Source organism: Equus caballus, chromosome 12 (assembly GCF_041296265.1).
Source record: "Equus caballus isolate H_3958 breed thoroughbred chromosome 12, TB-T2T, whole genome shotgun sequence".
NCBI lineage: Eukaryota > Metazoa > Chordata > Mammalia > Perissodactyla > Equidae > Equus > Equus caballus.
This window is the reverse complement of record NC_091695.1, coordinates 17,583,635-17,609,846: the sequence shown is the minus strand read 5'-3', so window position 1 is coordinate 17,609,846 and position 26,212 is coordinate 17,583,635. Positions and strand designations below refer to the sequence as shown.

General features: G+C 36.7%; 1 protein-coding gene and 1 pseudogene across 14 annotated transcripts in view; one reads left to right on the top strand and one right to left on the bottom strand.

Moving 5' to 3' along the window:
• Positions 1-26,212, bottom strand: part of LOC138916635 (ubiquitin carboxyl-terminal hydrolase 25-like) — a 156,186-nt gene that overhangs the window by 39,521 nt on the left and 90,453 nt on the right. Inside the window, exon 4 of one of the 14 annotated variants that reach the window (XM_070229601.1) lies at positions 675-19,814. The exons of 11 other annotated variants lie outside the window; for them this stretch is intronic. In XM_070229601.1, the coding sequence (XP_070085702.1) occupies positions 19,650-19,814 (165 nt within the window). In that variant the 3' untranslated portion in view covers positions 675-19,649. Of the gene's footprint in view, positions 1-674; positions 19,815-20,235; positions 24,995-25,403; position 26,212 lie in introns of those variants that run through there. 2 more of the 14 variants (XM_070229613.1, XM_070229608.1) reach the window with 2 other exon arrangements.
• On the top strand, positions 16,667-17,590 carry OR4A149P (olfactory receptor family 4 subfamily A member 149, pseudogene; annotated as a pseudogene).

Here is a 26,212-nt window from a genome sequence, read left to right as displayed (position 1 = left end):
ACTATTACCAGGTACTGAACTCTTACATCTCTTTCCAAGATCTTTTTCTCTATAAGCATATATGTAAATATACCTGTGTACACACACACACACACACACACACAGAGGCAAGATATTGTTCTTCAGCTTTCTTTTTTCTAATAGTATATATTGGAAAATATTCCATATAATTCATAAAGTGGTTCCTCATTTTTTTGTAAATTGTTGCAAGTTATTCCATTAAACGTTGTATGTAGTACGGTGTTCCATGAAGTGTAGAAAAGCAAAATGTATGGCCACAAGAGCGCAAAGGCTAGGAGAGCAGAAGTGAAATATACTATTGGAAAGTTTTCACGCTACGCATGAAGTGGTGTAATAACACTTTAAGCAACATTATGATATGTTAAAGGTTTATACTGTAAACACTAAGACAACCCCAAGGATGCCACAAAGATGGCATCTCTTCAAACAGGCTTCACGGAAACTTGCAACAGCAGCCTGTAGATACCAAGTTAGTTGGTGCGAGCAAAGGGCCTTTGATTTTGGAGAAGTAGGTGCACCTGACTCTACACAACGAAATGAAAACAATTGCATATCACAGGAATAAATGCCAATATTAACAGCAGAGACCGTTGAACTTTTTGTGGCAAGGAGCTCGAGATGAACGGAGACTTTCAATTTTATAAGAGCAGGTATTTATTTGTTTATTTGACCTTGTTCTTCTTTCTCTTTTCTAAAACCAGCTGATAATTTCATAACATATCCTCTTTATCTCTTCTTGCTTTCCTCTTTTGCTCGGATCAAATTTTCCCTGCCCCCAATCACCCTACTTCATACATGTGTACTAAGTTTCAGAGCTAAAGGGTTTCATCATTTCATTAAAGTTGACATTTCCCTTTCTACATCTTTATTTCCACTAAATTGTTGATTGGTTTAAGAAAGGAGAAACGATGTCTGCTATTTTAAACCTTCAAGTTCCTATTGTTCCTTCAGGAATTTCTGCCAGCAAAAAACTTCCAGAGTCTCTACCAGACCTGTTTGCATTCACGCACCATTACCATGATTAATATTTTGTTTTCTCTGCTTTCAGGGTACTACATTTGAAAATCTTTATTATCCTTAAAGACATCTGACAGCCTAATTATGCAGGTACAAGGACAAAAATCAAGTGAGTTGTAAGATTAAAAATCGTTCTTCCTTTTTCTCATATCATCAGCAAATTTTTCCTATATCCCATTAAGCAAAGTAACTATCCAGATAGAAAAGTTCAATAATGTTAAAGAAATAAAATATACTATGCTTCTGGGGGTGAGGATCTCAGGACACGCAGGCAAGGACCTACCCAGGTTGGTACAATCCTGTCTTTTCCTGATGTTTCAGAAATCTAAACAGATGATTTTGACAGGTTTTTCAGACAATATACCTAACAATTGTTCTGTGCCTCCAACTTAGATGGCTCAAATATCTGGTCCAAGGGGATCATAGAAAGATTCTTGGGCACCTCACTTACCTTCCTATTCCACGTTCCTCTGGGTTTTCTCGCTACAGGTCTCTTTGTTAGCCACCCCCAAGTGATGACTTCTTATGTTTCTGATGACCTGATGCTGCCCTGGGAATGCCCATAACACAGCTGTCACCACTATCTGTCACTGTCTCTGTGAAATAGTTTTCTCTTATCCCTATGATATTGTGACCTTTCCTACTTACTCCAGTGGGGTAAAATATTCTTTCCCCATTAGCATGACATCCTGGTCATCTGGCAGCATCGACTCCCATAGTTTCCTGTAAAAATATTGGTGATCCAACCTTTATAGGATTTACTCTTTATCACAGATTTCACTTCTTAAGGACTTGGGCGATAGTCCAAATGAGAATAGATAACAAATCAAATTGAATATTAACACACTATCATGTACTAATTATGGACATAAATATTTGAATTATTTGTTTTTCCATCTATAGAGTGTCATGGGTAAAGTTAACCCTCCCATGATCTACGTGTAAATTATCTATATCGTAGGATCATCTGCATTAACAGGTACGTGTTTACATCTCAGACAACATTAATGGCTCCCTTCTCTGTGTCCTCCATGAAAGCACTGACGACTAGCATGTCATTATTTTCTTTGTGTCCCCCGCCACATATGCTTTTAGCAAGGCAGAGGATCTACTGTATTTGTTAAATGTTTCCTCTGTGCTGGCACTGTGCCAAATACTGCACATGTTTAACCCTCTCTGCACTAACTTAATCCTCACAAAAATCCACTAAAGAGGTGCTATCATCATCCCATTTTCCAGAGGCATAAATGGAAGTAAAGAGAGGCTAACTCATTTGCCCACACAGCAGCAAGTGGTGGAGGCAAGAGGAGAACCAAGCAGGGCAGCTCCAGAGACTGCACTGTTAGCTAAGAATAAACTGTTTCTCCTAATAAAACACGTGCAGTCAATGATTTCTTACCAAATCCATACTGGCACACATTTAGGTTGATTCTAATCTTTTGCTTTCATGAACAGTGTTATAAGAATATCTTCGTACATATATCATTTCACACATGAGAGTTTATCCATAGAAGAAATATCTCGAAGTAGAATTTTGGAGCTGAAGAGTACCTACATTTTACATTTTGATAAGTATTGCCAAAATGTTTTCCATAAACAGTGGAAAGAATTTATACTCCCAAGAGCCATATATTAGAGTAAAGCAATGTTTTTTTTACAAGTTTCAAGTTATTTTTGGAGTGTATCCACACGTTCTTTGCTTTTCTTCTCCCTCAGGTTCCCTCCTACACTAAATTGATGCAATTATCTAAGGATTTGAACCATAAAGTGTTTTGTTCAAATATTCAAAATCTAGGCAAAAGTATGTTTTGGTACTTCTGAAGGACAGAGAAAGATGAAGTTATCTGAATTGTTTGATCTGTTCCCCCATTTCAATTGGCATGTTTAAATTCACGAATGTTAAATAGGGGCCCACTTTATCATCAGATTTTCTGGAAATCAGATATTAACTAGACATAAGAAAATTCCTGCTTTTCCATATAGAAATTGTGAAATGTCTAAAATATGTTCAAAGCAAACTAACCACAAAATGACTTAAGAAAATAAACTTTAAAGAGCAAGGGCAAATTAAAATAGAAAATTTGTCTCAAAAGAAAGAATTGGCAATTAGAAATTTGTAGACTTTTTAATACAAAATTTTTCCCGTCACAAATTCAAATCTAAGTAGAAAACTTTTCATACCTTCATTTTTTCAAATGTTTAATGAAAATTTAATTGAACCTAGTGCCAAAAAGGAAAGAACAACTAGAGAATTTTATAAAAATTTAGTAGTGTTTAAAGAGATAGTATCTTATTTAAATTATACAAATAGAAGTTTTAAATCAACTTTGTCTTTCAAAATGAATCAATTGCAGTTTTGAATAATTTAGCTTGCATTATGATGACGTATTTAGAATGTTTTTTAATTGAGTGACTAATGAGACTCAATCATCTTCTCATGTTAGCTCTTTTAAGACCCACAACAGCCATGTGATAGGAATTCTTCATTTCAGGTCTCTTTTACAGATAAAACTGGAGTTTGAATAGGTGAAGTGACATATCATGGACATATACAAGTCCCACAAATCTAAGACAGGAGATCTATTTGCAATTAACAAGAAGCTATTTCTGTCTGATTTCTGAATGCCAGTGGAACCAGCAGTGGCTACTTGGGGATACTTTGACATCAGGTTTTGAATACTGATTGTTTTAAGTTCCCATATTTTGTTTTTAATTGTCCAAAATAAACTGGAGGAAAGGAAATATTCCTTGTGAGTAAATTACTTAACCCTTTGCCCTACCAAGACTTTCAGGCCCACATAGATGTCAGACTCCTTTAACACGCTCTCTTTATTATCGTTAGAAAAATGGACAAGCTATTATTGAAAACTAACACAGTAGTTTTCAGAAGTCACAAGTTCAAATGCCTTCAAGAATCTCGCAATTCTAGGAGTAGACTGAAACAAGCTATGGGAAGGAGTAGGTCAGAGGGATGTGCAAGAGGCACACTTTTGTAAAGGTGTTCAACTTCAAAAGTATTCACAATCTTGGCAATCAGAGAAACCAAATGCGCAGACCGAGCCTATGGTTTTGGTGTCAGTGTCTTGGCTGTTTTATGAACATTGAACCTGAATAATACTATACACATATTTAGGCAGAATAGCCTAAAAGCCTTCCGTACACAAATTTCAATCCATTGTTACTCAGGTACAACAGTACAAGCCCAGTGCTAGATCTCAAAAGAGATGTCAGCTAGAAATAAGAGAAGACTGATGTTGCCCACTGTCTCAGTCACATTTCTCAGTTTGTTACCATCTCTTCTCCTCGGAGACTTTGCTGTGCCATAAAGAGTTCGCAGTGACCATAGCTCTGTGGGTGGCTTCTCTTCTCCACATCTCTGATCTCCTTTTCATAGTGCCTTGCCAAAGGGAGAAGGAAATTCTGCCTATTTTTATACAGAGAATGGTAGAGCAAACTAAGCCCACTTTAACAAACAAAAACAAAACCCTAGGCCATATTGTTGTGCATTTGATATCAATTCTACAATATTCTATACTTTCTAAGTGAAGGAATGCTGAATAAATTGTCCATTCTTTTAGGTGTCTCAAAAAATGGTTCCAGGTTCTAGCTAAAAATCTAATTCACTAGCACTTAAAATACCTGATAGAACCCCCCATTCATGATCAGGACTCAAGAGTCTCCTGTCACTCAGCATATCCACACCCAAACTCATCATCTTTCCCCATTAAAGCTTTTCCTTCATGGTAAGTTATTCAAGGTGCAACTTGAATAATCATCCTTGTCATATGTTGTGATTACCCTGACTATAAGATCTCCCACTTTCTCTGGCGCCTGAAATTCTCTAGCATCTGTCTGAAATATTCACATACTTCATTTTATCTTAGTTACTGGTACATATGTACCACCTCCAGTGACACATAGGCTCCAAAAAACAAGGGCAATGTTGTATTCCTTAACTGTATTTTACTAAGGAGATGAATATAAGGATAGTTAATATATGGTCCCAGCTGTTGAGGAACCACAATTCACATTCTTAGTGTTCCAAAAAACACCTTACACATAATAAGTGCTCAGTAAAATTTTGGAAATTTTTAATGGGTTCCAAAGCCCATAATGATAGCCAGAAAATAAATGCAGACAAGGACATTTTTTCCTTTTATGGGATATCATATGAACATGCAATTTTTTTAAATAGGTTGTAAACTACAGTATAAAAAGGAGAAAAAGCAATGAATTAAAACTTTTAGTTGCATTAATATATGTGTTTGGAAAAAAAGGAAACCATAATGAATAATAACACTATACTTTTTATTTTCTTGATTTATTCTTTAGTTTTAAAATAATTAAACAATTATGGGCCGGCCTGGTGGTGCAGCAGTTAAGTTCTCACTTTCCACTTCAGTGGCCTGGAGTTTGCCAGTTCAGAGCCAGGATCCAGACCTAGACACCACTTGTCAAGCCATGCTGGGGCAGGTGTCCCAGATATAAAGTCCAAATGTGAGTGATGAAGCGGGAGAGAAGTTGCTGATATGATTAATAAATAACTAATTTAAAAAATAAAGGAAGGAGACTTTTATGAATCGTGAAAAAAATCACGGAATATTTAATTTTACAGATTACTGTGTGGCTACATAAGCTGGAAAGTTCAAAAGAAAATGGAAACATTGGCTCTCTGGCATTTTGGTATCACTTTATAATTGATGGTATTAGTCAGAGTTCAGTTCAAGAACTGAAATCACTCTAGGTACTTTAAGCAGGAAAGGGTTCAGATCAAGGAATTATGTAAAATCCTTGGAAGAACTGGAGGTGTGGATTGATCTGGGCCTCCTAATCTGACCTCTGCCAGAATCAAGATGCCAGCAAATTAGGAATCACTGATGAAACTACTGAATTATAAAAAAAACCCACTGCCACTGCTGTGCTCCAAAGATGAAAAAGCCACTGCCAGGGGCTGCCCCGTGGCCGAGTGGTTAAGTTCGCGCGCTCCACTTTGGCAGCCCAGGTTTTCGCTGGTTCGAATCCTGGGCGTGGACATGGTGCCACTCATCAGGCCATGCTAAGGCAGCATCCCACATGCCATAATTAGAAGGACCCATAACTAAAAATAAAGAAAGAAAAAGCCACTGCCAGAACAACTCCCACAGCTCCCAGGAAACTGGCTCTGGAATACTGGCCCTGGGAGACCGGCTGTGTCTTCCAGGGCAACTTCCTCCTGACATCTTCAACCCCACTTTTCAAGTATGCCTGCTAACGGAACACAACACAAAGCAGGCAGGAGCTGGCTCCAGCTCACTTCCGCCTTCCTGGGATCTGGCATCTATGTTGAGGGAACTGATTTTAAATACAGAACCTTAGATGCATGAGAGCATGGGTACTGTGGCTTTTGGTCCTCCAGCCTCTGCAATACAGAAAGGCCCACAAGAAGGAAAAAGGGATGGATATTTCATGCCAATTAACCATATTTAATATATTTACAGAGTGCTTTCACTATCAGAGTGATCTGTACTTCTCATAAAAACCCGTTAAGATAGGTAGTGCTATACCCACCTAACAGAGCAGGAAACACAGTCTGAAGTTGTACCACGTCTAAAATTACATGGAATAAGGTGCTAGGAGGAGTAACTCGATAACACAGGATTGCTGTGAAATCCTCCCCATTAATACCATAAGGCCTCTACTGGTGTTTGTCGAGTAAAGCCATTATTTGTCTCTTGTGAAGGAAGAAGAAGATAAGTAGAAGTTAAAATTCTAAGATCAGCTGAGTGGCAAAGGACATGGTTTATTCTTCTAAGCATTCTCTTCTAACTTCCCCCAGAAAGAGGGTCCTAGATGAACTGTTCCCGTGATATAGATGAAGAAATGGATTCAAGCGGCATAAAGGGTCGACTGAGGTGAATGTGCTGATGTCCTACCCTGCTCTCCTCTTAGTAAAGAATAATATAATATATTGTTCCTGTTACTGGGAGTGCTGTTAGTAGACAATCTATTCAAGTTTAACTTCTTCAAAGTTCACATAAGCTTCAGGGATCCACCTTATCAAAGGTCTCATGCCCTTTCCCAGAGCAGTACCTCATTGCTTCCAGATAAATAACTAGGTTCAGGTGTCAGTAGAGCCCAAGTAGGAAATACAGTCTTGTTTTAGAAGGAAAGTTGTTTGATTAAAAAATGCAGTATCTGGATAGTATATGTTGGCAATAACTGGAGTAACATGTGGAAATGGATCTCTTGGATATCGAAATAGAGGAGGGCAAAATATAAGGCTACATGGAGGAAAGTTTATTAGCATGGGGATATTCTCTCATGAATATACACAGCATATAGTATAATATGACTAGAGCGGACTAAGAACATACTGTATGCTACACATATAGGAGAGTATTCCAAACTTTCAGAGCAGGATATCCCAGGTGGCACCGTGACCCAGCCTGCAGTAGGCCATTCCAATGTTCTATTCAGCCAATTGCTTCTAGGTGATGAGTAACATGGTTATGCCAGTGAATTCTATGGTGGTGAGCAATTTGCTTTACTTTATTTTCTCTAAAATCTGTCTCCTGATTAGAGAAGATAGAGAAGACAATGAGTGGAGTACCATGGCAATGGATAATGGGTTCAGATCCATGAATAATGAAGCAGGCTGAATCACTGCTTGTAGCAGGGACAAATATATATCTAGAATATGTGATGACTAGATGCTGTCTCCCCCAGGTTGAAGAGTTTCAATGAAGTAAGCTGCCACAGTTGTTGGTTGGTTTCCCTAGAGAATTGTGCCCTATGAGGGAGTCAGTGACGGACTTTACTAACAGAATTTTGGACATTTAGCAGTGATAGTAGCCAGACCAGGAATGCTGAAAGTCAGATCATGTTGAGCCTGTGTAGAACACTCATTTCTGCCACAGGGACCACAAAAGTGCCTGGGGATAAAGGCTGACTGATATTCATAAGACAGGTCATTTTGTCAACCAGACTTTTGAGAGCCTTCTCTGCAGTGGATTCTCTTTGACAGGCACTTATATGAGAAACAAACATTCCTGCATTTGGTGTGCATTTTGAGTGATCCATCCACATACTGCTCCTCCAGACTGCTTTGTCATCCATTCTTCCATTTTTCCTTTCCTTTAATAGTTTATAAAATCTATAGTTAGTGTCCTTGAGTCAGTGGAGATCCATGAGTCAGCAATTTCTCCTTCCATGTGAAGTGGAAAACTATATGTACTGCTCAAATTATTGCTTACTAGGAAGATTTCCTTCACTACAATCCTTCAAGATCACCCTCAAGTGAGACTGCGGTGCAGCAATTGTCCACTTTTGCCTATTGTTACCATGCTATGCAGATTTATTCATACACTTGCTGTTATTGTTATTCTCTCCATCCCACTGCTTATTTTAATTTTACTTTTCTGTCATTTTAATATCTTCTTGAATATATGTTTAGTGCATTGGTTTTTCAAGATTTATCAATTTTTAGTGCATGCAAATAAAATTTTAGCTGACTCTCACAGCTTTGCTGTCCTGTGCTTTCATCATTCTTAAGCTCTAAATATTTTCTAATTTCTGATGTGATTTATTGTACCCAGGGGTGATTTAGAAATGCAGTGCTTAATTTTCAAACATATAGGAATTTTCTGGTTACTTTTAGGTTTTTATTTTCTAGCTTATTTTCTTCATGGTCAGAGACATATTTTATGATTGTAATTCAATGAAATTTGTTAAGAATTGCTTTATGACCCAGTATATAATCAATTTTGAAAAATATTCCCTCTGCACTTGAAAAGAAGATGGATTTTGCAGTTGTTGGATGTATTGTTTTCTTACATCATAGGTCACATTTGCTAATAATGTTTTTTAAATTTTTTATATCTCTATGAACTTTTTGTTGTGTGCATGTTCTTGCAGTTACTGAGAGTTGTGCTGATATCTACTTCTATTATTGCTGATTTATCTATTATTTCTTTCAAGCCAATATAGTTTTTCAAAATATATATTAGGAAGCTATGCTTTTAGTCACATACCCATTTATAATTGTTACATATTTCTGCTATATTGACTTTTTGCTCTGGTAGAACTTTTATATGTGGAAATGCTTCTTGCCTTGAAGCCTGTTTTCTTTCTGATGGCAGTATAGAAAAAGTGCCCCTTTTCTGGCTAAAATTTATTCTACTATATTATTTTCATCTTTTATCCTCTTATGTATGATGTTTATCTTGTAAGGCTCATGCCAATGAGTTTGTTTTCTTTTGGCACTATGAAGACATAATTCCTCTATCTTCTTGCTTTCTATCCTTTTAAGAGATTGGTTGTCAGTATTATTGTTACTTCCTTGAATGCAATAAGTCCTTAAGGTTTTCTCTTTGTCTTTGGTTTTATTATGCCCTAAGTTTTCTATTTATCCTTTTTTTGAAATTTATCATTTTTAAAAATTAATTAATTAAAGTTTTTGCTGAGGAAGATTCAGCCTGAGCTAACATCTCCTGCTAATCTTCCTCTTTTTGTATGTGAGCCACCACCAGAGGATAACCAGTGACAGACAAGTGGTATAGGCCTGTGCCCAGCCTCTGAAGCAGTGCATGCCGAACTTAACCACTAGGCCACCAGGGCTGGCCCCTCAAAATCATCATTTAAAAATTTTATTCTTCATGAGATTTGTAACTCTGTATGAATGTACATCTTAATGCCTTTCAATAGTTTTGGGAAAAATTCAGTCCTATCCTCAAATATTTTGCCTACCTTGTCTCTTTTCCTTCTCTTTCTTAAATTATAACTAAATTAAAAGTATGTTGAAGCTAGGCGCTGTACCTTTTAGTGTCTTTTATGCTATTTCCTGCATTGTCCACCTTTTCACCTCTCTCTTATTTGCATATTCTGCATATTCTCTTCCAATCGTTCTCCCCATTTATTAATTCCCTATTCATATGTGTTTAATCTGCTGTTAAACCCAATAATTGAGTTCTTAATTTCAGTTATATATTTTAGTTTTCAAATTTCTTTGATTCAATTTGTTATGCATCTTGCGCTTTAATTATTTGAACATACTAAATTTGTTTTGAAATGCTTGTTTTTTCCTAGTCTGGATCATCTATATCTGTTTCTATTGCTATTGCTTTTCAATTAAGCCTTGTATTCTCCTATGTTTTGTTATCTTCTTTTTTGTGCCAGATTTTATATTCAAAAAGTTGTAGAGATAATTCAAGGATTTTATGGTGTTTTCATCCTTAAAAGAGATTTCATTTTGTTTCTAGTTGGGAGCTAGGTTTGGGCGAAAGCAAGAACACAGATAATCTCATCAAGAAATTAGATGATTCAAGCTGGGCTTGAGTTTCTCTGAGAACTACTCTATTTTCTCTTCACCCTGACTTCAACAGTAAAGCCCGTTATGGTCTTAAATGAGAACCTGGTTAATTTACAAAAGCATCTTTTCCTTTTTTTCTTTTTGTGAGAAATATTAGCCCTGAATTAATATCTGTTGCCAATTCTCCTTTATTTCCCTTGAGGAAGATTAGCCCTGAGCTAACATCTGTGCCAATCTTCCTCTACTTTGTATGTGGGATACCTTTAGCTCATGGCTGATGGGTGAAGTAGGTCTGCACCTGGGATCCAAACCTGTGAACCCAGGCCACTGAAATGGAACATGTGGCACTTTAACCACTCGGCCACGGAGCCGGCCCCAAGCTTCTTTTCCTTGATAGACGTTGAATCCCATTTGTTGTCCCCCAGGGTAAAGTGTCTGAAGGAAGTTCCACTTAGCTTTTCAGCTTTTCATTTGTGGTTTTGAGAATTAGCTCACATCCTTATAGAGAAAAGAAGCCAGGAAATGCAGGGTCAAGCTCTCTGGTTTCTCTTCTCTTAAAAATATTGACCCTACAGATCCTTGATTCCTTATTAGATCTCAATGCTTTTAAACACATGCATTTTATATTTCTCTAGCTCTTCCAGCTTCTCTTATTGGGAGATTTGGTGCAAAATAAGCCGTTCTTGCTTTTCCATTGACAAATAGAGTTTCTCCATTGAGTTCTCTAGTTTGGGAATGGATGTGGTTTATAGAGAATTACCGTGAATTATTAACTATTTTAAGGCAATGTCTATGTCATTCAGTATTTTCAGTGTTGGAGCACATAAATTCAGCTTCGGGGCTGCTGTAGACATCATCTATCTAGCAAATTCTTTCACTTTATTTAGCTATGCAGAAAGCATTAATAGTTTTTTTGCATTCAGCTTGGAGGGACATAGACAAATATATCTCTGCATATATTAGTTCTCCAGCTCCGAGTTGCAATTTAGTTCACCGTAAGCTTGATCATATCAGATGGTTCTCCTAAATTAAGGATAACTTCTATGTGTTTTGCCATTCACCGGTAAGAGAGGAACAGTGCTTACATGTACACTTTAAATCTTAGAATTAACACATGTAACATTTGTAGTTGTTGGATTTCCTCCATTTGTTAGGTAAGCTGAAAACCTCCAACTTTTGGTGTGGCTTAGCACATAATAACGATCTTCAGTTGGTTCATATATGTATTTAATGACTCTTTACCTAAGACCCTTATGACCTGGAAAATGCAATATTAAACTAAATACAGTGGAGATGAACATGCTCAGTGGAGCGCATAGTAAGTCATGTTAAGACAAACAACAATGGAAGCTGTCAGAGATTTGAGGTACAGGCAGGCTCTTGCTGGAAAATAATATCTTTCTTGACAAAGTGTTACCCCATTGATATTGGACTAAAATTAAGGTACTGAACTGATGGACTGAAAATCATTATGATTCCACCTGACATGGATTCAGGCCTTGATCAACAATATCCACTCCAAACCAGAACTACAGATCTGTGATTACTTGTCTTTTGAAGAACTGAAACATCAACTTGAATTACTTTCCAGTCTCAAGGCTTTCTGCCTCTGAGCCTCAGGGTCTCTTGAGCAAAGGCTCTAACAGCTAGAGTAAGGACCTCCTTTGTTGGGGATATGAATGGATAAAGAAGACTGAAACTGGTTTTCCTTTCATTTTGGCTGAAATATTATTTGCCTTACCTAAATATTTCCTAATATGAAGATCAGAATTTATTACTTTGTTTAACAGTTTTTTCTTTTCAAACTGCTGGCTTTTCACATATTTGGCTGTTCGCTACTCTTTCTTGGCAAGAGCCAAATCTTTTTTTTCTCTAGGTATTGTTCTAGGGGAGAAAATTGTCCAGAAGAGGTTGCTTTATTTGCTTTTGTTCCAAATATTCTAACAAACTAATCTATAATGACCTTACATTAGCTCTCATTTAAAACAGTAATGATGTAAATACCACAGGCTGTGTCCACACAAATAAATGGAAGAATGATTTTCCTGATAGAATGGCCCAAGTGATTTCCAGGTTGGAGTCTATTTTCCACTCGTATCTAGTCCTGTAGGTGTTTTCTTGTTATATTTTCCTTTTCATAGATATCCCTCATTGCTTATAGAAGTTTAGGGAAGTTCCCACTTTCCTGGGATGAAGTTGGAGAGAGGTAGAGACATGTTTTTAATTAGGGAGGAAGACGCCTTAGGGATAAGCTGTTTGAATGATTGAAAGGCTAAAGGGCTTTACTATTATCAGGGGGAGTGCTCAGTCATTGGCTATTCTAGGAAGTCAAATCTCAACATTTGCCTTCTTAGGTACAGAGATACATTAATGGTCAGAGACATGAATGTCATCCTAAATCAACAGAGTAAAGTACCTTTTGGTAATTAACTGAGAAGAGATACATAGAAACAACCAATTTCAGTGTTTTTAAATTTGGGGGATTTTTGTTTTGTCAAATAATGGGCTTGCCCAAGTTAATTTCCACTAATTAGGTCAGTTTCTACATAGTCATGAGAATATATCAGCTTTGTTTTTCTTTGAAGAAATTTTCCCAGCAGGTGAGAATGTTTAATTATCTTTGCACAGTAAATATTTATGTTGTATTTGTGTCTTTCTATTCTAGGCATCCACACTGAATACTCCTACATTTATCTAAAAGCTTCAGATGATGGGGAGCCTGCATGGAAATATGGAAAATGTGGCCACTTGAAACTATTTCTAGATCCACTGATCAGCCATACATTATTATGTGTTCTATGGTAACACATAGATACATGAGGTATATACAGTTACCTCATGTGAAGGAGGGAAGCACTGATTTTGAAGACTGAGGAAAAAAACGCAAGAGGTGAGTTCTTGTAACAAACAACAAGGGATATTCATTGAAAATTCATATATTTAATTTATATATATATTTAAATATAGTCAAGCCTTAAACATCATATATTTTCATTGGAGGAGGTCTGAATTTAGTAAAGTAAGCTAGCAAAACATAGAAATTAACCAGAATATACAAAATGTATTTGTTTTTGGTATTACAACCTGACTGATGTTCATTGTCCATTTTGCCAAATCACAAAGAGAAACAGGTAATTGATTACACATACACTAATGGATCTATAATTTAGGTTCACGGGCTGTTATATTTTATGTGATATGTTTATATTTATAATTACTTTTAGATAGTTTTATTAGAGAATTTAAAATGATATATCGTGTGTTAGAATATAAAGGAATGAGAGGCTGTTTTGTTCTGGGGGCTTGATAAGAATTGTTATGTGTGAAGCTTTTAAAATTATCACAGCAACCATGTTTACACATATTCATAAATAAACCCATGTTCGGGGAAGGACCTTGCTTACTGTTACTTAACAAGGCATAAAACTGTAGTTATAAAGTACTATAGTAGTTTTCTACCTTAGGATTTTAATTTGTATATTTTCAAAAACATATTCTTAAGAAACTATGATAAATTATCTTCTTAAAATAGAGAAGTGTTAAGTTACTGGTTTAACTTGAAAGCCTAGTAATACTATCTTTTAGTTTTTATGGTATCAAATTTTGATGTCATACACTGTGGAGAATAGTTTATATAACTCATTTTCCCATGTAAATAATTTACCTGGCTGATAGAAGATTCATCCTGGTGAAATTCTATATTGATGATTAATAAGAGTAAGAGCACTAGATTCTGCAGAAAGTAAGGAGTGAAAAGAATTAATTGGATATAGATGACCTACCCTTATGTTCTTCAGCAGGTGAGCCTTTATCAATCCACAGCTTCAGCAATGACAGAACTTCTGAATTGAGTGCGAGCAGTGATGTGAGTGACCCTGTGGAATGCTCCTCACAGTGGGCTTCTAAAGAAAGCTCAGACTTTCCTGCACAAGTCCTCCCCCCACCAAATCCATATGAAGGGAATCAACTCGTCTATATTTGAGGTTTAGTAATTGTGTGATTTTTTTGAGCAGTGAATAGTCTGAAAGTTTGGGTTTGTATTTGTAGTTATACAATTCTTCTCTCTTGTTATTTGTCATGTCTTCTCATTTTGTCATAACCATCAGACGTAGAGTGAGAGAGCAATGCTTTTTTTACCTCTAGAATTTCCTTCTACTACGATGTGCTGTTTATTTGGTATGGCTTCGTACAAAGCCTCCTGAGGAACCCCTGGGAGCCTCAAGGAGTTGGGGCTTTCAGCACTTGCTCACTAAAGGAAGTATTTGTGAAGATGTTTTTAAAGACTATGACCTCACTTAATTATCACATTAATATTATTATCACATATGGATATCAGTTTCTTAAATATAATTTGTACTTCCTGATTTGATCCTTCTTTTCTTTTCTTTTCTACTTTTTTTCTGGTATTCTGCTTGCTTCTGGTTAAAATACATCTAGTCAAAACACTTACATGAATAGGTAAATCTTACTACTCATACATAACAAAATAGATAATTCCTAAGACATACCATCTTATCTTATGCCCCAATTGGGATTCATAAACTATAGATATAATATTTTTTTATCCTGCAGTATGTCTATAATTCTTATCAAATTGACAAAGATCCAGATGTCTTGTTCTGATACAATGTTCATAGTGAAGAACTCAAGAACATTAATAATAGCTGTCATCCGTTGAGCCTTTTTCACATGCCAGGCACTTACCCTGTTCTAGATACTTTACTTGTAATGAAACAACAATCCAAAAGAGTAGACATAATTGGTATCTCCATTCTAAATATGATGAAACTGAGGCACAGAGAGGTTTATTAAGTTGCCCAAGGTCACCTGGATAGTAGGTGTCAAAGCTTAGATTCCAACACAAAACGTGCAGCTCCAGAGTCCACATTACTCCCCACAGTGCTGTGCTCTCTCTCTTTGAGAGAGAATCTTAAATGGGTACACACTGAATGAGAAACTTATAGTCAATATTTGGTCTCCATAATTATCAAATCCCATTACTGCTGGCTAGCTTTTTTAAAGTAATAGTGATAAGTATGGAAAATTTTATTTAATTATAAAAATATAAATAAAGAAAATAAAATTGTCTGCAGAATAGTATAAGGTGGATCTGCACTAATAGTATCATAGATAGTTGGACTGAAAAGGATTCTGACAATGTCTAGTTCAAACCCTTTGTTTTCCAATAAGCAAACTAAGAAGACTTGTAATTAAATTTTGCAAATGACCCAAACCCATGCCTTTTTTACGCTGAACTTGGACTTTTCCCTTGAGTATGCTGCTTTTTCAACTCTGAGCACTGAAGTTCTGTCTTGAGCTCTCTCAGTACCTAAGAAGCGTTGTAAATAAAACTGTGTCCCATTGTCTTCTACTTCTCTGGCCAGTGTCTTCGACCTCTCTTTCCTCTACCTCTATTTTCTCCTCCCTCACTACCTTTCTCATCCCAAGAGTTTTGAATAAAAAGATACTACCTGTTAACATAATAGTTGGTGATAGTCATGAGCTATTTCATTTCAGTTCAAAAACATTTGGTGAAAATTTAGGTAGTGTTCCGTGTGTTAAGATTTGTGTGATATGCAATGATTAAATGGAGAGAATTACAACTGCTTAAGAAGCTGACAGAGGGTCAGACCACGTAGTTGCCATAGGGAGCAAAAACTTTAAATGATTTTGTGGTTATTTGACACAGTTCAAAGTCTAGTTTCTTTAAATTTAATGAGAGATTAATGAAGACTGTACCTCCTTTGAAACATGAAGGATTGAATATCTAATAGCAGAATATCATACTATTGGGTGGGTTAGTCCAGAAGAGGAATTATTTTTGGTGTTACGTAGATCATATTGTTACGGTGCTCACCACAAACACTACCAACTCAAAGGTCTGACTTCACGCCAATTTATTTAGAGTTTATCATCACCAGCAGAGAGTAAGTTTCTAGAGAGTAGGAACCCTTTCCTTGTTCATCATTGCTGACTTTTATGCCAAGAACTGACACAGTTTAAATAAAGCTTTATTAAATGTAAGATTCAATTGTTGGGCCTTTGATTGTGCTTCTTCACAGAAGATCCACGAAGACTTTTAGATAGAACCTCTTTCTGGTAGTCCCAACAAAATCGTCTGAGGAGAAGTAGAATTGTCAAAGGAAGAAGTAATGGGTTCTTTGGTAGAAGAACTCAATAGATATTTACTAAATGTTTATTGCGCATAAACCACTATAGAAGACATAATGGTGAAGGTGTGCCTGTAACATGATGGATGTGTTCATAGTCATGTTCACAATTTCATTTCAGGTTCTGTTCTTCTGAGCTCTAATCCCTGAGACAAGCCTTATAGAAGAGTAAATGGGACATAGTAACAATGTAACAGAATTTGTCCTCCTGGGCCTCACTCGGGATCCTGAGGGGCAAAAAGCATTATTTGTCCTGTTTTTACTCATCTACATTGTGACAATGGTGGGCAACCTGCTCATTGTGGTGACTGTCTTTGCCAGCCCTTCTCTGGACTCCCCAATGTACTACTTCCTTGCCTATCTATCACTCATGGATGCAATTTATTCCACTGTCATTTCACCCAAATTGATTATAGATTTACTTTTTGACAAAAAGACAATTTCCTTCCCAGGTTGCATGGGACAGCTCTTTCTAGAACACTTATTTGGAGGTGCTGAGGTCTTCATTCTGGTGGCAATGGCCTATGATCGCTATGTGGCCATCTGTAAGCCGCTGCACTACTTGACTGTCATGAATCAACACGTTTGCATCCTGCTGGTGGTGGTGGCCTGGGTGGGAGGTTTTTTGCACTCTGTGGTTCAACTTCTCTTTGTGTGCAGTCTCCCCTTTTGTGGCCCCAATGTCATTGACCACTTCATCTGTGACATGTACCCATTATTGGAACTTGCCTGCACTGACACCTACTTTGTAGGTTTCACTGTGGTTGCCAATGGTGGAGCAATCTGTATGGTCATCTTCATCCTTCTGCTAATCTCCTATGGAGTCGTCCTGAATTCCCTTAAAGCTCACAGTCAGGAAGGGAGGCGCAAAGTCCTGTCTACCTGCAGTTCCCACATCACGGTGGTTGTCCTCTTTTTTGTTCCCTGTATTTTCATGTATGTTAGACCTGTTTCCAACTTTCCCATTGATAAATCCATAACAGTGGTTTATACAATTATCACTCCCATGTTGAATCCTTTAATATACACCTTGAGAAATTCGGAGATGAAAAATGTCATGGAAAAACTCTGGTGTAAAAAATTAACCTCAGATGGAATAAGAATGTGTCACCCACTCTGAACACATTTGTTACTAGCTCTAAAATAACAAACAGGCAGTAAATTCTCACAATGAATGACTTAGTGAATTCAATGGATTCTCTAGGGATGCTTGTCTTTATTACACAAAAGCATCGCTAAAGTAGAATCGATTGTCCTTTGAGGTTAGAATGAATCTAATAGAGAAATTCTGGAGGATGAATAAAAGGCACAGATATTTGTCCTATTACAAAGAAAAATAAACTAAGTTCCACCTTGCAACTTTGTTTTTCTCAGTTTATATTGAAATAGGACTTTAGAAGAAAGAGTATTTTCTTTTCAAACGTGAAAAACAAGCTACCTTTGAAAATTTACTTTCACTCAAATTAATGAGTCAGCAGTTTGGCTAATACTCAGAACAAACTTCTGGGGCTGAAGTTCATGACTACGAGCCCATTGCTTTGCTGTGATGTGGGCTTCTTGGTTAGAGGCAATGTTGGGTGGGATTTAATGGCAATGAATAAAAAGAGTTTTGTGAATCCATGTACAGGAGTGCTATAAACAGAATGTGTCTATTCCTGTGAAAACAAATCACTGCTTTGCCTCTTTCATGATTAGCTGGTCTCATATAATAAATGTGATAGCAAATATCTGACTGGTGCTGTATCGTGTTCTCTGCAATGGGCTTTATTGATGCCAGTTTGACATTATGCTTCAGAGGCTGCCAGAAAAAGGTTGGTGAGGACAAATCCATATTTTTAAGCCCATGCATAATATTAGACTGCTATTAGATTCAGTTTTTACATCAATTCATTTAGCAAGCAGTGAGAGTGTTACTGGCTCTTAGTTAATATCAGCCCTGATATTTGTTCCCCTACAGTGAACCCACCATATACGAGTCAAAACTAAAACACACATTTGCAGTTCCCTGGTTCTTTAGTTACACTCATGTGTAAATGCTTGTTTCTTTAACCTCTGACTGCCTGAGCTTTACAACCAAATACAAGTTACAAATTGTTAAAGTCCAGATGGCCTCATGCTGGTCTCCCAGTAAAGTTGTGGCCAATCCCAGGACCTTGAAGTTCTTTTACAGAGAAACTAATGTCCAGAGAATATCAAGAAACTGAAGCTTCCCGGGCCCAACTCCTCAGCTTCCTGACGTCAGAGTCTACCTTCCACCATGGAGATAAACAGCCAAGGACACTCTTCTGAGAAATCCTTCCTTTGTCTCTTCCGCTGGAAGCAGCCCCAGACATAGGCCGATGGGAAAATGCTGACCGAGAATGCCAAAGCCCCCCTCCCATAGCTAAAACCCCAAATAAAACCCCCTACCTGTTTCTTAACAGGGAGAGAGCAATTTTTGAGGCACTAGCTCTTGCTTTTATCCCTCTGCCTGGCAAAGTAAAGCCTTTCCTTTTTCACTTGAGACTCTTGTTCTCGTTATTTGGATTGGTGTCGGGATCAGAGACCAAACTTTCGGTAACAAGAGCTTGGAAAGAACTTGACTGATATTCATAGATGGGTCATCTTGTCAACTTGCCCATCAAGAGTTTCTTCTGGATTGTCTGGTGGGCATTTATGTGGAACAAATGTCTTTACACATCACACTCATTCTAAAAGGTCTGTTCACTGCCTTATTATGTTCCGTACATTTTTGTCACCAAACTTTCAATCTTTTTCTTTCTAAGTTCCTGACCAGCTGGCCAAGCCAAGAATTGGGTAGATCAATGCCTCAGGTCATCTCTTCCTTGCAAATTCTACAACCAGATATGCCTCCTTAAAAAATGCTTACTGGGGTTATTTCCTTTCACTGCTCCCTTTTGTGACCATTCTTGTAGGACCATATGCTATAATAATATTTTTCCTGAAGTCAGGGCACTGTGTAAATCCATATACATAAGTGATTCTTTTTTGCCTTTAAAAAAAATCTAATTCTCTTAGGTGACCTTTTTTGATACCCTAGGTGTGAATGAGAGAGAAGTGATGAAGCAAAAGGAGCAGTTAATAAGGAAATTTAAAAATAGACGACCAAGTTTTAATCTTTAAAAAACACTTTATTTTTATTTTTATGAAAGATTTTATTTTTTTCCTTTTTCTCCCCAAAGCCCTCCGGTAAATAGTTGTATATTCTTAGTTGTAGGTTCTTCTAGTTGTGGCATGTCGGACGCCGCCTCAGCGTGGCTTAGATGAGTGGTGCCGTGTCCACACCCAGGATTCGAACCGACGAAACACTGGGCCACCTGCTGCAGAGCACGTGAACTTAACCACTCGGCCACGGGGCTAGCCCCAAAGCACTTTATTCTTAAAGCAGTTTTTAGTTCACAGCAAAATTGAGTGGAATATGCAGAGACCCTATATATCCCCCGTCCCAAAATAGGCAAAATCTCCTCTATTATTGACATCCTACAACACAGTGGTATATTTGTTACATTTGATGGATCTACATTATAACATCATTTCACCTAGAGTCCATAGGTTACATTAGGATTCACTCTTGACATTTAACTTCTTGTAAGTTTGAAAAAATGTACAATGACATGAATCCACCACTGTACTATTGTATAGAGTAGATTCACTGTCCTTAAAATCCTCTGTGCTCTGCCTGTTCTTCCTTCCCTCCCCATTAACCTGTAACAAACACTGATCTTTTTACTGTCTCCATAGTTTTCTCTTTTCCAAAATGTGATACAGTTAGTATAATACAGTATGTAGTCTTTTCGGATTGGCTTACTTCACTAAGTAATATGCATGTAAGTTTCCTCCATGTCTTCATGTTTTTATAGCTCATTTCTCTTTATTGTTGAATAACATTCTCTTGTCTGGATATACCAGTTTATTTATCCATTCTTCTACTGAAGGACATCTTGGTTGTTTGGGAAACTATGACAGGGTTTGGCAATTATGAATGAGGCTGCTATAAACATCCATGTAAGACTTCTTTGTGGATGAAAGTTTTCAACTTCTTTGGATAAATACTAAAGAACATGATTGCAGGAATGTATGGTAAGAGCATGTTTTAGTTTTGTAAGAAACTGTCAAATGTCTTCTAAAGTGGTTTCACCATTTTGCATTCCTACCAACAATGAATGAAGAGTTCTTGTTCTACGTTCTTGCCAGCATTTGGTGCTGCCTGTGTTTTGTATTTTGGCCATTCTAATAGGTGTGTAGTAGTATCTCATTGTTAATTTAATTTGCAATAGCCTAATGACACAGGATGTTGAACACTTTTCCATATACTTACTTCTGCAGAAGTATACTGAATATCTTCTTTGGTGAGGTGTCTGTTAAGGCTTTTCCTCACTTTTTGATATGATTGTTCGCTTTCTTATCATTGAATTTTAAGAGTTCTTTGTATATTTTGGCAAAAGACCTTTATTAGATATAACTTGCAAATATTTCTCCCAGTCTGTAGCTTGTCTGCTCATTCTCTTGCATTGACTTTTACAAAGCACAAGTTTTACATTTTCATAAGGTCCAGTTTATTATTATTTTCATTCGTGGATCCCACTTTCCATGTTGTAACTAAAAAGTCATTGCCAGACTAAAGATCATCTCTATTTTCTCCTATCTTATATTCTAATGGTTTTATATTTTTGCATTTTATGATCCATTTTGAGTTAATTTTTCTGAAGAGTATAAGGTCTCTGTCTAAATTTATTTTTTTGAATGTGTGTCCAGTTGTTCTAGCACCATTTGTTGAAAAACTATCTTTGCTCCATTATACTGTCTGTTCCTTTGTCAAAGATCAGTCGACCATATTTATAAGGGTCTGTTTCTGGGCTCTCTCTTCTGCTCTGTGGATCTATTTATGTATTTTTTCATCACGACCAGACTGTATTCTTTATTGTAGCTTTATAGCAAATTTTGAAGTCGAGGGTATCAGTCCTCCAGCTTTGTTCTCCTTCAATATTGATTTGACTATTCTGAGTCTTTCACTTCTCCATATAAACTTTAGAATCATTTGGTTGATATCCAGAAAAGGAATTGCTGGAATTTTGATGGGGATTGCATTGAATCTATGGTCAAGTTAGGAAGAACAGGTACCTTGACAATACTGAGATTTCTCATTCATGAAAGTGGAATATTTTTCCATTTATCTATTTCCTGTTTGATATCCTTCATTAGAATTTTGTCATTTTCCTCATATAAGTCTTATAATATGTATTTTGCTAGATTTATACTTAAGTATTTCATTTTTGGGGGAGGTGTTAGTGTAAATAGTGATGTGCTTTTCATTTCAAATTCCATTTTTTCATTGCTAGTATATATTAATCTTGTATCCTTGAACCTGGCTATAATCTCTTATTAGTTCCAGGAGTTTCTTAAAATCAATTTGGTTAGATTTTCTACATAGATGGTCATACCATCTGTGAGCAGACAGTTTTATGTCTTCCTTCCTACCTCCATGTCTTTTATTTCCTTTTCTTGTCTTATTGTATTAGCTATGATTTTCAGTACAATTTGAAAAGCAATGGTGGGAGGGGACATCCTTGTCTTGTTCCTGATCTTAGCAGGTAAGCTGTGAGTTTCTCACGTTAAATATGATATTAGCTGGAAGGTATTTTGCAGATATTCTTTATCAAGTTGAAGAAGTTCCTTTCTATTCCTATTTCCCAACAATTTTTATCATGAATGGGTGTTGAATTTTGTCAGATGATTTTTCTGAATCTATTTATATGATCATGTGATTTTTCTTCTTGAGCCTGTTGATGTGATGGATTATATTCATTGATTTCAAATGGTGAACCAGCCTTGCACACCTGGGATAAGCCCCACTTGGTCATGAAGTATAATTGTTTTTATACATTGTTGGATTTGATTTGCGGATATTTTGTTGAGGATTTTTGTGTCTATGTTCATGAGAGATACTGGTCTGTAGTTTTATTTTCTTTTAATATGTTGGTCTGATTTTGGTATCAGGGTAATGATAATCTCACAGAATGATCATCTTAGAAGTTGTTGATTTTTCACTTTATTCACCTTTTTACTGGTTGTTAGGATGGAGTGGCGACTTTTAAGTTCCCAATGTGCCCTACTGGCTATGGAAATTTGAGTCCATGCTAAAGCAAATTACTTGTGCCTTCTGCACCTGTTTGAGCCGATAAATATATATATCATTTCTTTTTAAAATAGCAAGCAGTTATACATACACATTTTAGTAATTTGTTGGATAAAATAACACCTTTTTAACAATGAACATTTTTGTTCTCATTGTCTCTTGGAATCCCGTGGTTGAATTTTGTCTGTATCAAAGCCTGTTAGCAAGCCTTGAATTGCTTTGTCAACAGGAGAATTTTTGCCAAAGGAAGAGTGTAATGAGTCATTAAAAATCCTAAGTGTCTACACTGTGAGTCTCCTATGGATGTTTACCAGATACACAGATTATATCACTTTATGACCTGAAAAATTTCCAGTGTGATTCATCTTCAATGTCACAAGGTTCATTTTTCAGGGTAAATTTTACTACAACCAGGATCTTCTGTAGAGTCTTCTCTTGCTCTAAACTCACTCAAAATTTGCAACTTTTTAGGTAACCCCATAAACTGATGTATATATCCAATGTGTTATATGTTGCTTTCAAAATCTGAAAAGTGAAGGGAAGCACTACCAGAATGGTGGAATGATGGTCTATGAAAATTCATTCCTTCATGAAAAAAATGAAAGTACTAGTAAAAGTCATCAAAATAAACTTTTTTGGAGATCTGGAAATTAATAAAAGACTTTCAATAATCTAGGGATTGTTTATTTTTTTTTAAAAAAAAAAGCTGAATGCTGGAAACAACACTGAGTTCTGTGGCATTTTAACTCTCCCTATTACATACCCCTCTCCCCAGGACCTTAGAACTTTTGCAATCATGATACCCATGAAAACCAGGAGTCTGATATTCATTGGAGGGGGCTGAACAGGTTGAGTCCTCCAGACTTCGCTTCAAGAGATTTGTTTTATCTTTCAGCACCTTATAGTCTCCATCTGCAGGGCTTGTTTTTATCTAATCTGACTCAGAGCTCATGCTGTCAGGAAATTTTCTCTAAGGCATTTATCTAAGAAAAATCGAATGCAAAACATCTAACATCCCAGTTTCCCAAGGTGAAAATAATAAATGGGACAAACAAGGAGCTGACCCAAAAACTTAACAGAAAAATCTGTGGAATGAGATATCGATAGAGGAGTTTGAAAAGCCCCTATATATCCCTGGGACTCTAGAAGGCCATGTGCATGCCCATGCCTGTATGAATTCTCAGGAATTACCTAAGAAAGCTCTAACCTTTCAATGTCAACTAACCTTGAGGCTCTGCACAAAGGAAGTGAAGGGTAAAGTATAGTTGTAAACTTCTTGCTGGACCATTGAAGACATGCCCCAATATACACACATAATCCCTCATTAGGCCTGGGAGACTGATGGTTTAACACATTTAAGGAAATTGCCAACCAATAATTAGCTGACCACTAAACAAACTGAGCAAAGACTTCAGGGGAAACTCATGACAAAGAATTCAGATGTTAAAATTAGTCCAGGAAAGTCAATGAAGGAACAAGTTGCAACAATAACAAACAGGAACTACAAGAAATTCTGAGCGGTAGTGGTGGGGTAAATATAATTTCCAGAGCTGCCGCATTATATTATTTAAATTTCTAGTTTTCATCAAAAAAGTAAGACAAGCAAAGAAACAGGAATGTATGACTCATACAAAGAAAAAAAACCTGCAATAGATACATACTGTCCCTAAGGCAGCCTCGATGGTGGACTTACTACACAAAGACTTTAAATTAGTTATTGAAAAATATTCAAAGAATTAAAAAAGCCATTTCTAAAGAGCTAAAGGAAAGAACTATAGAACAATGCTTCAACAACTAAATGATTTATAACAATCAATGAATGAAAATTTTTAAAAAGAACCAAAAGAAATTCTAGAGTTGAAAGTACAATAATTGAAAGGAAAAATCCATTAAAGTGGCTCAATATAAGAATAAACAATTGATGAGGTTAAAGGCAGGTCACTGAGATTATCCAGTCTGAGAGACGGAAAGAAAAAAGGATGCAGAAAAATGAACTGAGTCTCAGAGACCTGTGGAGAAACCACAAGAATACCAACATACACATATGAGAGTCCAAAAATAAGAGGAGATGGAGGTACAAGTAAAAAGAATATTTGAAAAAATGATTAAATTAAAAAAATTTGATGAAAATCATTTTTCTACACATCCAAGAAGCTCGATGAAGGCCACCTAGGATAAACTTAAAGAGCTATACCAAGCACATCATAACCAAACTGTGGAGGCCAAAGAAAAAGAGAGAATCTTGAAAACTGCAAGAAGAGGCAACTCATTACCTACCTACAAGGTGTCCTCAATAAGATTGACAGACAATATCTCATCAAAAACCATGGAAGCCTGAAGACAGTGGATAACATACTCAATGTGCTGAAGAAGAAAAAAACACTGTCAGTCCAGAATTATACATCATGCAAAACCATCATTCAGAAATGAAGAAAATATATTCTCAGATAAATGAAAATTGACAGAAATCATTACTAGTAGATTTGCCCTAAAACAGACAGTAAAAGCAGTCCTTCAGGCTGAGAAGATAGCTCACTAGATAGTCTCTTGTATTCACAGGAAGAAATGAAGAGCACTGGTAAAAATAACTAAATAGGCGAACATAAAAGACAATATAAATATGTATATATATATTTGCTTCCCATTCTTTTATTATGTGATTTAAAAGACAATAGCATAAGCAAGTCAAAACCTATGTGAATGCCCTTATGGTATATAGAGATGTACTTTGTATGATGATAAGAGTACAAAGGAGAGGGAAAGAGAATGGAGCTATATAAAAGCAAACATTTTATTTAATCGCATATCATAACATTTTAAAGTGTATAATTTAGTGATTTTTAGTGTGTTGACAAAGTTCTGCAACTATCGCTACTGTCTAATTCCAGAAGCTTTTCTTCATTCCTAAAAGCAACCCAGGGCAGAGGATTCTGGGAAGATGGTGGAGTGGGGCACACCAGAAATCTGCCTCCCCAACTGGACAATAATTACACTGGCAGAATCTGTCTGATATAACATATTCTAGAACTCTGGAGTCTATTGAAGGCTTACGGCTTCCAGGGCAAAGCTTGGATGGTAGATTGCAGTTAATTTCGGTCAATTTCAGCTCTTGGCAGAGTAGCAGCTCCTCATCCTCTCCCTCCTCAGCCCCGTGGCAGGCGGCTGTGCCTGTGTTCCTGGAGCAGCCTGCACACAGCTTTTGGGAGACAGAGTGGGCAAAAATGACCTACCCTCCAGATATCAGGATCTGTGCTCTGATCACTGCTGTTTCTGATCACAAAGGTGCAGACAAAGAGATGGTGGCCATTGTTGTTGCATCTCCTCTCATTGCTAAAAGCTCTTACTTCTATGGTTGAAGTGAGTTCCATGGTGTTTAAAGGGGATGATGCCTTTTTCTCTCCTTCATTTTTCTCTTTTTCCTTTTTGAGCAGGATATCAAAGAATAGGACATTCAAAAGTAACTGCATATACTAGGGAAATTAGAAAGTCACCATGCATACCCAGGGGAAGGATGAGGCTCAGAAAAGACCTGGGAAGACCTTAAGTGTACACCTCAGGCTGATCCTTGGCATGGAGACAGCC